Source organism: Pyxicephalus adspersus, chromosome 4 (assembly GCF_032062135.1).
Source record: "Pyxicephalus adspersus chromosome 4, UCB_Pads_2.0, whole genome shotgun sequence".
Taxonomy (NCBI): Eukaryota; Metazoa; Chordata; class Amphibia; order Anura; family Pyxicephalidae; genus Pyxicephalus; species Pyxicephalus adspersus.
In genome coordinates, this window is record NC_092861.1 from 61,983,354 (window position 1) to 61,995,884 (window position 12,531).

General features: G+C 34.4%; 1 protein-coding gene across 1 annotated transcript in view; it reads right to left on the minus strand.

Moving 5' to 3' along the window:
- Nucleotides 1–12,531, minus strand: part of CSMD1 (CUB and Sushi multiple domains 1) — an 819,458-nt gene that overhangs the window by 257,343 nt on the left and 549,584 nt on the right. The window contains exons 8-9 of the mRNA XM_072408428.1: nt 10,287–10,374; nt 2,372–2,496 (exon numbers count right to left, since the gene is read on the minus strand). Of these exons, the coding sequence (XP_072264529.1) occupies nt 2,372–2,496; nt 10,287–10,374 (213 nt within the window). The remainder of the gene's footprint in view (nt 1–2,371; nt 2,497–10,286; nt 10,375–12,531) is intronic.

Here is a 12,531-nt window from a genome sequence, read left to right on the forward strand (position 1 = left end):
CAACATGTATGTCTCTATAGAAGTAGCTCACAGTTAATTTGATTTAGTAAATAGGAACATTTATTCTCTTTCAAATCACTTCTGTGTGACAATGTAAGAATATATGAAAGATAAACAGACAAACCAAGGCTTAAACAAGAAGTATATAAAGATTTCTGTAAAAATGTAAAATATAATTTTGACTAGCATAATAGTACTGTTTGCTTTAAAGTAAATCCATTTAAAATAACCAAACACCTAATAACACTGAAGCCTTCCTTGGTCTGGGCACCTAAGCCTCATTGATTTATGAACAAACAAGAGTTAATAAAATCATCATTTATAAAAAAAAAATAAATAAAAATAAACCGACAAATGTCAAATATACATACTATATAACTAATATAAATTCCTAATTTTAGATTTAAAATTACCCAATCATTGGGCACTAATAATGAGTTGAAAGTCAAATTCTAATTATTTAATCTGTAAAAGAATAGACAAGAAAAAAGAAAACAGACAGTAATAGTACAAGAGAACGTGTAAAGGCAACACTAGTATGAACCATGTCAAATAGACAATAATGATATAAACCATGTTCAGTAAATCTTTCCTAGCAAATTATCACAATATTGACTAGTAGCATCACAGCGAGCAAAAGAAATTTGTGCATCTGCACTGAATCCAAAACACATGATTTATATGGTCAATGATGTTACTTAGCACTAAATTGTACATCACCTGAATATTGCTGCTTACTTACTGTTATGTTTATTTTCTATCGTTTTACCTGTATACATTTTCTGAGTTTGATAAAAGCAGACTTGCTTTTATTTTTGTGACCCCGGTATGTTTGCATAAAAATATCATTCATTTAATTACTGATGTCACATTTGATGAACTGTGATATCACAAGATAATATTTACAGGTAGGGTTTGATGTGCCAGATAAATTATTGTGTTCAATACTAAATGCACTGATATAGAAGCTATAGTTGCATTGTCTAGAACAAGGGTGCCCAACCTAAAGCCTGTGGGCCACATCTGGCCCGCAGAGATGTCAGATCGGGCCCTTTCCTCATTCCCTTTCTGCTCTCCACTTGTCTTGCGGGGGATGGGGTTCCCATATCCTATGTTTCTCTATCAAGATTGTGCTGCCAGGAGAGGGAGCTGCTCCCTGCCCACCTTGTACTGTAAGATAAAGTCTTTTTGCAGCTTAGAGAGCAACTAATCTCTTTTGCAAGAATTGGGCCTAAGCAGTCTGTAAAGAAGCAAAAAAAAATAAAATAAAATTGAAAGCCTTAAAAGTGAAACAATTGAAGCCTTCCAGCATAAAAGCCTCCAATAATAAATGGGTCAATTGCCTAAATTCAATTCAAAGTATATTTCCCAACTGACCTTGATTTCTCCCTATTCAATTTGTCAGCTTTCCTGCCTTATATAAGAATATAAGAAGATATTATATTGAAGCAGTTAAATATATTCACAAGATAATTCCTGTGTGTAAAGATTTATTTCTTTCACAGGGCATACAACATGAGCTGGGTGAAATGGTCTTAAAGGTTTCCCCTGCTTGTTACTGAAATCATTCTTATTGCCCAAAAGTAGCCACAGACAACTCAAAAACATGAGCCAACTTTAATTGTGTGTAAGGTTGTTCTAGATTATTGAATCCTCAAGAAAAAAAAGATTACATGCCAAAAAAACAGACCATTAAAACACAACATACTGGTAAAACTCATGTGAGGTTTTATTTAATGCACCTATTACTAGTAGTGATTTTTTTTTGTTAAGCAGTAATAAGACTCATAAACATCTGTTGTAGCATAGCCTTTATTTAAAGCTTTAGTAACATTTATCTGTCAACTATAGATTATAGAGACTGTAACATATCAATTTATAACATTTTAAAACATGAGCTTAAAAAAGCAACAAAACATTATTTGAATCCAACAGACCAGGTTAATTAATATACACACTTTCATGCATAAATAATATATTTATGTAATGCTGTGTGTTTCAACCTAGGAGGAAAAAAAAAAAGTAAAGCTTCTTATAACATCGTGAACAGGGGTATTGAAACATCGTGCCAAGATACTAGGGTTTCTAAGTGGTTCCATTGGAAATGAAAGTATGAAAGGCACAATTCAAGCCATAGCTATATTATGTGACAGAAACAAATTACCAAGCAATTCATGTGTTTCTGTGCTTTCAATGTTATGTGTTTGTCAAGCAAACAGAGAATGCATTTTTAAAGACAAACTGAATAGCTATATTCAAGTCATAAAGGACATAGCCACAGTGGCATGAATTTTAGAGATATTTTTTAAAGAAATGCACACTCTATAATTTTGTAGTATTTAAATTCAAACCTGCTTTTCCACTCGCTTACCTCGACAGATTGGTCTATGATCACTCCAAGCAGCGAGTGTGTCAGTCACTCTCTGACAAGTTATACTCTTCGAGCCTTGTAGCACATAATTATCATCACAGGAAAATTGGACATTGGCACCCACTCTAGAAATAGCCGGAATAAAAACAAACATATTGTAAGAAAAGTAAATGATGGGCAATGTTCAGCAAAGAGAAAACTAACATTGCCAGGTAAAAACAACATTCAATGTCTTAGAATCACTGGCATTTTTTCTTGAAAAATTTGACGAGAAGTACTTTATGAATTTGCATAAATGGAGCTATAATAGAATATTTTCATAGACATTCAGTGACATTATGATTAGCAGTAAAAGACTATCAAATTGTTTAGTAAGACCATAGTAATATGAAATACAAAAACATTTTCAATTCCTGGTGCAGGTCCAAACATGAAACTTCATGACTGTTGTGTTTTCTAAAGAGTCCCTACTAGGGATGAGCGAGTGAATTCGCTGATCGAGATCGAATTTTCCCTTAACAAAAAAAAGTTTCTAAAAACAAAAATTCCCGCGGGCTGTGCTGATCAATGAATGCAGCTCAAGTGTCATCAGGATTTTCCTTTGCTCAGCCAGGATTAGAGGATTTGAATGGGGAGATCCCCATTTAACCTCTAGTACCGGGGGATTGCAGTGGATTCCCAGGGCTGCATGAATGAATGCAGCCCTTGGAATCCTCGTGTCACTGTGTGATCCCCAGCAGAAACAAGTCTCCCTATTCGAAACCTCTAGTGCTCCCTGATTGGCTGAGGAAATGAAAATCCGGGTGACGCTTGATTTTCTTTTCCTCAGCCAATCAGAGTGCACTAGAGGTTTTGAATGGGGAGACTTGTCCATATTTAATCTCTAGTGCCCGGGGATCGTACACAGGAGGATTCCCAGGGCTGCAATGTAATGATTTCCTGGAACTTCCAATGGGTCCTCAAAATCGGTTTGCCAAAATTTTTGCGAGAATGCCAGAGGCATTCTCCACCTTCCCTAGTCCCTACTTTTGATCCCAAATAGTGATTCTAAAGGGACTGTCCGACATCGATGTAAAACATTGCATACATGACAGTAAACAAAAAAACAAACCAAAATAAAAAACAGACAAGTATTACCAAGGGCATCATTGCATATCCACTAACCAAAAACCTAAGCACCATCTTCTTCTCCAGCTTCACTCTGACTAACTTGAGTACAGTTCCAAACTGGGTACACAAACACAAGAGGTCTGATTTATCAAAGCTCTCCAAGGCTGGAGAGCTGTAATTGATCTGGTCCAAGATTAAGAACATTTGCTAGCAAATAGCAAATGACATTGAAGAAATCCATTACAGGTTTGCTGGATCACCCAGCTTCACTGATCAAAATGTATCCTCTCCAACCTTAATAAGTCAGCTCCAAGGAGTGAGCCCCTGCTAGAACCAACGCCAAACCACCAAAAGGAAATCTCCAGATTTGTTAATCTCCAGAGTGTTGATTGCAACATCAAATATTTTGCAGGGCCTCAAATACCTCCAAAACCTATGAAGAAAAACACCTTTCCAATCCTGAAAATAAATATGGAAGGTAGAAGGGACAACTGCACTCTCCAGCCAACGTTTATCTTACTTCCCAGCAGTACCCTGTCCCTACCCCTGAGGAGTTTTCATACTGAGGACTAGTGACTTCCAATCAGGTAAGATTCTCTTTTGCTACATCACAACCTCAGTAGTTAAAATATTGATATTATTATACAAATAATAAACAATAATAAACTGTATTTATATAGTGCCAACATATTATGCAGCGCTGTACAATAAAGGGCAGATTAAGGGGTACCAAATGACAGATACAAACAATGACACAGGAGGAGGAAAGGACCCTACCCAAAAGAGCTTACAATCTAAGAGAAGATTGTAAGTCCTTTCCCGAAACTTTTGCCCCCTTTAGTTAGGTAGCTGTTCAGCTTTTTTCTCTTCCTGGACTAAATATCTGCTAAGCTATTAGGACCAGGGGCTTGCTCTTATAAATATTATACTGTTCTCCTCTGCAAATAAGCTAATAGTAACTTTTTAGAGAAAAGAACACTCCAACAGTTGGAAAAAGTATTGATAGCATTGCTAGAACCTGCCACATCCATGTTATCAAACATGCTCCATGATATTATATATACAGTGTCTTGTATATAAAGGTTAGTTGTTGTTACATACGTAATATCGTAAGCTTAGTAGATAGGGTAAAGAAGTGTTTTTTTCAATGTGCAGGCACATTTCTCATGAAAAGTAAAAAATATTCCCAAGAGGGCATTATTTTAAAACATTATTTTCAGTCTTATTTTTTTACACAAGGCTTGCAGGTCCTGTCAATGAGGTATGGTAAGCCTATCTAGCACTAGGAATTGGTTTACAATAATTGCATCGCATTGCTCAGGATGTGCACTCATTATACCTGCATACCACAAATGTAATACTTCCTCATTCAAAAGAGTGTTCTTTACAAAGGATATATGTTAACATAATACAATATAAATTGCATTCCAATGATTTGTTCATTTATCTTGTGTGGCTCTGGCACAAAACAGACAAATGTACCTCAAGGCCTGCTCTCATGGAATACATGATGCAAACTGACATTTTTATCCTGTTCCATGTCTTTGTTTTTCTATGGGCTAACCATGTCATTTTCTTGCGGCTTTAGAAAGTTATTATTTCCTTCTTGTGCTCAAAGCATCATAGTAAAATTGTAAATTCTGTGTGTAGACTTGACAACACTGACAGTCATGTGAGTTATTGGAACAAACAATATACTAATGATAAATAGATATGTCATATGCATTACTCTTTTATCAGCAGTGATTTTGTATTCAACTTAATAAAATATTTGAAAGAAAATATAAAGTAGTTGTATTTTTCATGTCCCCTTTTTATAAAAGCATATCCATGGCTGGTTTAAACATCTACAATTATTATGTGCTTATAAAATTTATGCTTCAAATCTGAAGCCAAAGATGTTGACCAAGTGATACATTGTTTACTATTATGTTTAAACTGGTATCATTGCTACTAGTGTTGATAGAGTTTGCCTCTGTTCTGTTCTGGGGCAGTGTGGCAGAACTGCTCCAAAATCCTGGTTTCTGGGCTGAATCTGATCAAAGTAGTTGTGGCCAAAAGAGACACAACAAATTTACATAAATATAACTACTTATAAAGAAAAACAATGTATCTACATATATGTAAACACATTTTGGTTTATATAATGTATGCATATATTTCTTGTATTTTGGTCTTTGCTCCTAATATTTTCAATACTGAAACATTTTCAGCAGATTCATTTTCAGATGTTATTCAAGAATGCACAACAATCTGTCTGTAGATAAGTGTACACAGCAGCAAAGTTACAAGATAATTCAAAAACAAGGACAACAATATGAGCAGAGTAGAGTTTTTTTTTTCTAACATAAAATAAATTGTTTGCTGTACTAATGGAATGTAATTCCAAATATGGCATAAATCATGCACACAGGTAGAGATATCGTTTTCTACAATTTTTCAGCTTCACATAAGCACGGCAAACAATTGGTGTTTTTTAATTGGGAATGAGGCATAAGTTGAAACAACACTGGTTGAATTGATTTCTTCTGAAAGCTGATTTAAAAAATGTAAATTAGACCTAAAGCACTGTGTTAATCTATGATTGCCTCATATTCAGCAATAAGTCCTTGGCAGAAAAACACTTATTGGAATGTCATCAAAATCTTCCAAAATAAATCCAATTATTTATCTTCCTTTCAATTCAGTTCTAAAATGATCTTTATATATTCATTCATTCATATTTCAGATGCATACAGATACCTATGTACCTAGGTCTATAATAAATTTATACTACAAATCCCCTCACAATAATAAAGTGCTGTATGTTCTTGAATTTATATAGTTATAAACTGTTAAACCAAAAAAAAAGACAAAAAAAATTTTTTTTTTTTACTGGAATTACTTTAAAAGTATGGTGAGTGCGTTTTAAAAACAAGAGCTAAAAAGCTTTATAGTATACACTTAGTTATTATCATTCATAAACAGGATTTATATAGCGCTAACATATTACCCAGCACTGTACATTTTTTAGGGGTAGACATTGACACAGGAGGAAGAGAGAACCCTGTCCCAAAGAGCTTACAATCTAGTAGGTGGGGGAATTTACACACAATAGAATAGGAGACATGTAGTGGTAGGAAGTAGTAACGGTTTCAAAAGACAGAAGTGGATGAGTAGGCAAGTTTAAAAAAATGGGTTCTGAGTGTTCTTTTAAATGAGCAGAAAGTTGGAGCAAGCTAACCAGGATGAGGAAGACCATTTCAAAGAGTTGGGGCAGCTCTAGAAAAGTCTTGGAGCCAAGTCTTGAAGTCTTGAAAAACAAAAAATCTACTATGACTGAAGACAATGTAAACAGATACATTCATGGTATATTTATTTTTTAAAACATTTATTGAAAAAAAGGTAAAAAAAAAGTAGATGGTGATGTGTTTTTTTTTCAATGACATTTTGAAGTCAAATTAATCTTGGTTTATACTCAGGTATATATAACAATTATCACCTTTAGAATTACAATTGCCAAGGTTTGAGATTTAAATTGATCAGTGTACAACATACATCTATATTAAATGTCAGCTCTTCAGCCCGCTTTTACTCATTGCTTTTATTTGTAAATTTGAAAATGTTCTCTTCTTTAACAATTAGGTTAATTTGGTAATAATATTTCACCCACCCACACCCTACTTCAGTACCGCATGGGTGCCCTATAAAAGCATCTGAAAAAAGAACCTCTCTTTGATAAAACCAGATTTTCATGGCTTTGGCATTGAGGACTACAGAGGCAGTTACCTTTTAGCTTCTTTAGGGGTATTTCAGACTTGCAGTTGGCTGCATTATTCTACCACAGCCTCAACTGCACTGCTAACCACTCTAACGCAACTGCTTAGGGCCTGTTGGAAACTATTTTGTGTACTTATTTGCATGTGACTGTGGCTGCAGTTGCAGTGGATTGCAGTGTGGTTGCAGAAGGGACCTCAGAGGGGGTACAGGGGGTGAAATGAAGAGGGAGGCCTTTGCTCATCCTCAGATATTAACATTAAGTCACTCCAATCATGTTTTTTAAGGCAAGTATGGTTTTTTAAATGTACTTTATGTCTAGAACTTGTTTAGATAACAAAAATGGCAAGCAAGTGGGTATAGCTCTGCTTTGTCAATAAAAGCTTTGTCAATGTTTGGGGGGAATGGGGAATGCTTTGTGCTTTGTTACCTTCCTGTTGGTAAAAGACAACAAGACACTATGCTGTGTAATTTTCTGCTAAAGACTATTTAGCCACCTGGATCTCAGCAGAGTTTCTATTAGGCACAATAATGAACAATAAATTACTATTATAGAAAACATGTGTATGAGTTTGATTATAGGTTCACTAACAGGACAAATATTGTTTGCTACAAAGCTAATATGAAATATAACAGAACTTCGATAAGGGTCTACATGAACAGTTTAAAAAACACATATAAGCGTTCCTACAACGTTTATATGCGTTTTTATGCACTTTTACAAGCGTTTTAAAGCTTAACTTTAAAATGCTAAAAAACTTTCATAAACGCCTATGGCACGTTTTACCGCGATTTGTCGCAATTTTACATAAGTGTTTACTTTTAGTTTTCTGTATCCATAATACATGTGTTCTGTATCTATAATACATGTCACAGCTCCTCTAGGGCTGCAGGAGCAATGAGGGGAGCGGAGCTGTCAGCATAGCAGAGCTCCGCTGATTGCTCTGCTCCCTGATTCGCTGAGGAAAGGGAAATCCTGATGATGCTTGAGCTGTCATCAGGGTTTCCTATTTCTCAGCCAATCACAGAGCACTAGAGATGAATCAGCACAAGTCTCCCCATTCAAGTCTAGTGCTGAATGGCTGAGAAATGTAAAACCTCAGCCAATCATAGAGCAATATGGGTGAATAGAGAGCCTTGTCCTCATTTAACCCCTAGTGCCCTGTAATTCCTCACTGTCAGGAGGAGTCCCATGGCTGTGCTCATGTCATGATTGGAGCCCTGGAATAACCTGTAAAAAAAAAAAAGTTTAGTTACACAAACACACATTTAATAAATTACTTTAACATTAAACCCTTATCCTATTTTTTACACATATTTTAACCCTTTCAGAGAATGAGTAAGAGGTTTTATGTACCCCTGTACTTATTCCCCAGGGTGGGTGGTGGAGATCTGGGAGTCTCCTTATTAAAGGGGGCTTCCAGATTCCAATGACCTGCTAAAAACGTTTTTAAAAGCCGCCATTGTTTTCAATGGAAGCTTTCATAAAATGCCTAAAAATGCTTATAAAAGCTCCATTGAGTTCAATTGGAGCGTTTTCAAGCGTTTTCATGTGTTTTCCCACATTTACCCTGCGGTTTAATTTTTTGGAATGCATGGGGACTTCAAATATGGGCTTTAAAAGCCTCAGGTTAAACGCTGGGAAACAGTCCGTGTAGATTAAGCCTAATACTGAAGACAGGCTGGCTCTATTTTGCTGTTGTGCCTAATAAAAATATTTATGAATATTAATAAAAATAAAGTCCTTTTCTGTTATTATATTATATTATTATGTTATTATATATGCAGCTGCAGTGGTGTTTGCTGAACCCCTCTCCCCCCTGAACCTTACACTGACTTTCTGTCTTTTGACTGCACAACAACTGGCAAATGTTTTTTGCTGTACAATAGAACTTAAACATTTTGAAAAGGTTCAGTCAAGCAGACACCATGGAAACTTTCTGTATTAGTCAAGGTACTTGAACTGTATTAATTTTAATTTGTACAAACAAAGTTTGCAAGTGGTGTACAATGGTAGATTATGTGTGCTGGAGTCTTATTGTTGCAAAAAGGAACACAAGAACAAAGTAAAGGACACTTTTAGGAAAACTTGCCCAAGGTTAAAGATTTATGAATAAAACAAGATGACCACAAATGTCTTTTATCTAAGAACATGAATTAGAAAGAAAAGCTGTTTACCCATAGAGAAAAAAAGTAGATGTTGCTTGTTCTCTTAATACTTTCTGGTTAAAAAGTAAAAGCAGAATTTAAGGAAGAGATTCAAAATGTTCTCTTGGTGATTTACCTTATATGAGTTTCTAATCTTTTGAACCTTGATTTCCAATCTGCTGTGCTTATTAACAATAATTGAATATTTCTAGTTTTCTACAGACTTTATATATTGATTTTTTCATGTATATAATGTCATCCCCAAAGTCATGAATGTGCAGACTTATAAAACCTTAGAAAAACCTTTATGCCTCTCATTATCAGGTGGGTGTTTGAAATATATTGCCCAAAGGAATAGCTCCCACTTTTGCATTTAATGGCATTCTAGGTGAAGGGACATTTCTAGATAAAATTTATAGATGTGGAGAAAATATAGGCAATGTTTTAGAAGCTCACTAGGAAGGAGGTAGAATACTAATATCAGTTAAAATGAATTTCCATCGCCCAGTTACCACATTACTTTCTTTCCAGGTAAAGTAATGTGAAATAATACATAATCCACTAGCATTTCATTAGGATGTTTGCACCCTATATGTCAAGAACCCACATGCAGTTTAAGCATATGGCTTGGTATTAGCATAATGGGAGCAAGGCACTGGCAGCTCAATAGATAAATAAATATTGATATTTAAATGAATAGGCTAGCATTAGCATTATTTACTAATACTAGTTCAGATGTGCCAATTTGAAAAAAACAACTTATGCTTCACCGAATCATCACCACTGATGTCATAACATAGAATAAGAAAATTTGGCTTGTACTGTACAATTTTACAAGGTAACATTTTTAGATTACATGTAACACATAGCTGTATGTTAATATGTACAGAAAAATAAATACCTGAAATCAAAACCACTTCTTTTACCATTTTCTGGTACTCCAGGATCTGGACACATATCTGTCGCTGTGGGTAGGCCTCCTTGACTTACTGTCAGGAAAAAAATAAAATGAAATAAAAAGCATTTTAAATATAATGTCAAAATACTTTTTTTTATTTGATATTTATATTGTTTTCTGATAAAATTATCAGTAATAAATGTGCTATATGGACTGAATTGTGTAAACTGTATCTACAGTACTTCAGTTAAGCTCCCCTTCTTCTCCATTAACGAAACAGGGAAAATGAAACCAATAAATCTGAAATTTACCCAGTAAATTGTGATTCACAGCTTCTTTCTGATTTTATCTTTCTAAATTATTATAGTCTAGGTGAATCACATCACTCACAAATTGCAGGAACAGAGATTAAAAGCTAGTTCATATTAGTGGATCATATAATCAACTACAGTGGATTGTTACAGTTTGCAACATTAACCAAATAACATTAACACTTGATTCAAAGTCTACTGCTACGATTGTAAGAGACATAAAGTATTAGTGGTCCAACTGATTCTACTATGGGGACTATGGAGCTTGGTGTTTTTGTTCTTGCAGGATATTATGATTTATTTGTCACATTACACCCCAGAGGTCTTAACAGACAGAATATTACATTTTTTTCTCAATTAGCCTTAATGGTCTTTGGATTCAGGAGACTGAAAAGTGACAATTTTTGGGCCAGTTTTCCAAATGGCCCCAGAGTCATATTCTAGCAACACTTTTCATTGATAGTGTATCCCAGGCACCATTAAAACCCTAGTTACAGAATAGTGCTCTCTTAGTTTTCATGGATGTAATAAATATTTATTTGTAAAACAAATAACATATGCACAAAGGAAAAAGACAAAACATTTTATTTTTAAAAAGTAAACTAAAAGCACTGTTAAGTTGAAACATTTCAGTGTAACAACATTTATGACACCCAACTGAAAAATAAAGACTGGAAAGATAACCAATAGGGAATCCAGGCAGTTAGAGTAATCCTGCAATTTGAATGGATATTAGAGTTAGACCACAGTCCCAAACAAAATCCTATCAATGGTGGCAGTTCAGGTTATCAAAAGGTTTCTGAGGGATAGGAACCAAAGGTGGTATCAAAGGCTATTACCGCTTATATCTGTTTGTGCTGTAAAACCGGGCATCCCTATTACCACTAACACCCCCCCCCCCCACCCCCATCTCTCAGATTGAAAAATTCTTACTGTTTTAAATTTTTTCAATTAGATTTCAGGACTTTAAAAAATATCACAGGGTTGATTCTGCTGTGTGCTGTTTTACACCAGAAATTATATTTAAATAATTTTAGAACCTGTTAAGGACCTCATGATTTTTTTTATTTTGTAATGATACGTATAACACTGGTATTTAAAGAGGGTTTTTTCTCATGCCTGTTTTTATAATGACAACATTAGTGCAAAACTAAGACAAAATAATGAGTTTTCTCCAAGCAGCTGAGAAATTCATATACTATGAACTCTAAATGTATGATAGCCTCTAGTAAAAAACAAAATGGAGAAATTATTGATTATCAGATCAATCTTTCAAGCACCTGGGAAGACTAATACAAGAAAATAATGAAATGCATTGTTAGAAAAGAAACAGAAAATAAACAGGGTTTTTAAGAAAATATATGGTACGGTAGCATTTATTTATTTATTTCATTAATTATGATCAGTATTAAAAAAATATTTAAAAGCCTTACTGAAGAATATTTAATATTTTCATATCAGGAAGTGGAACAAGATTTCCAGTTTATCTAAATCTCTTGTTAAAAAACGTTTTTAATAAGCTAAATAACTCAGCTGGATATTTATATACACAAGGGAATGAGTGAGTAACTCAATCTTCCTTTCTTTCCTCCTGCTCTCATATGGCTCTATTGGTAATTTCAGACAGAGAATACTCCATAGTGCTCACTAAATTTTCATGATTGTATTTACAATTTAAATTTAAAACGAAATAGCACATAAGCATTCCTTTTAAAATGTAAGCCAAAAAATGTATAGGATTGTTGAAACAAAACCATTTATTAGATTACATAAAACATGTATGTCACCCAACTAGAAAATGAGAACCAATAGAGAATACAAGGCAGGTATAGTGATTCTGCAATTTAAATGATATTAGAGTCAGACCAAACTTCATGTGATTGTTCTAAACCAAATCTCATTAGTGGTGGCAGTTCAGGTTCTAAGGTTTCTGAGGG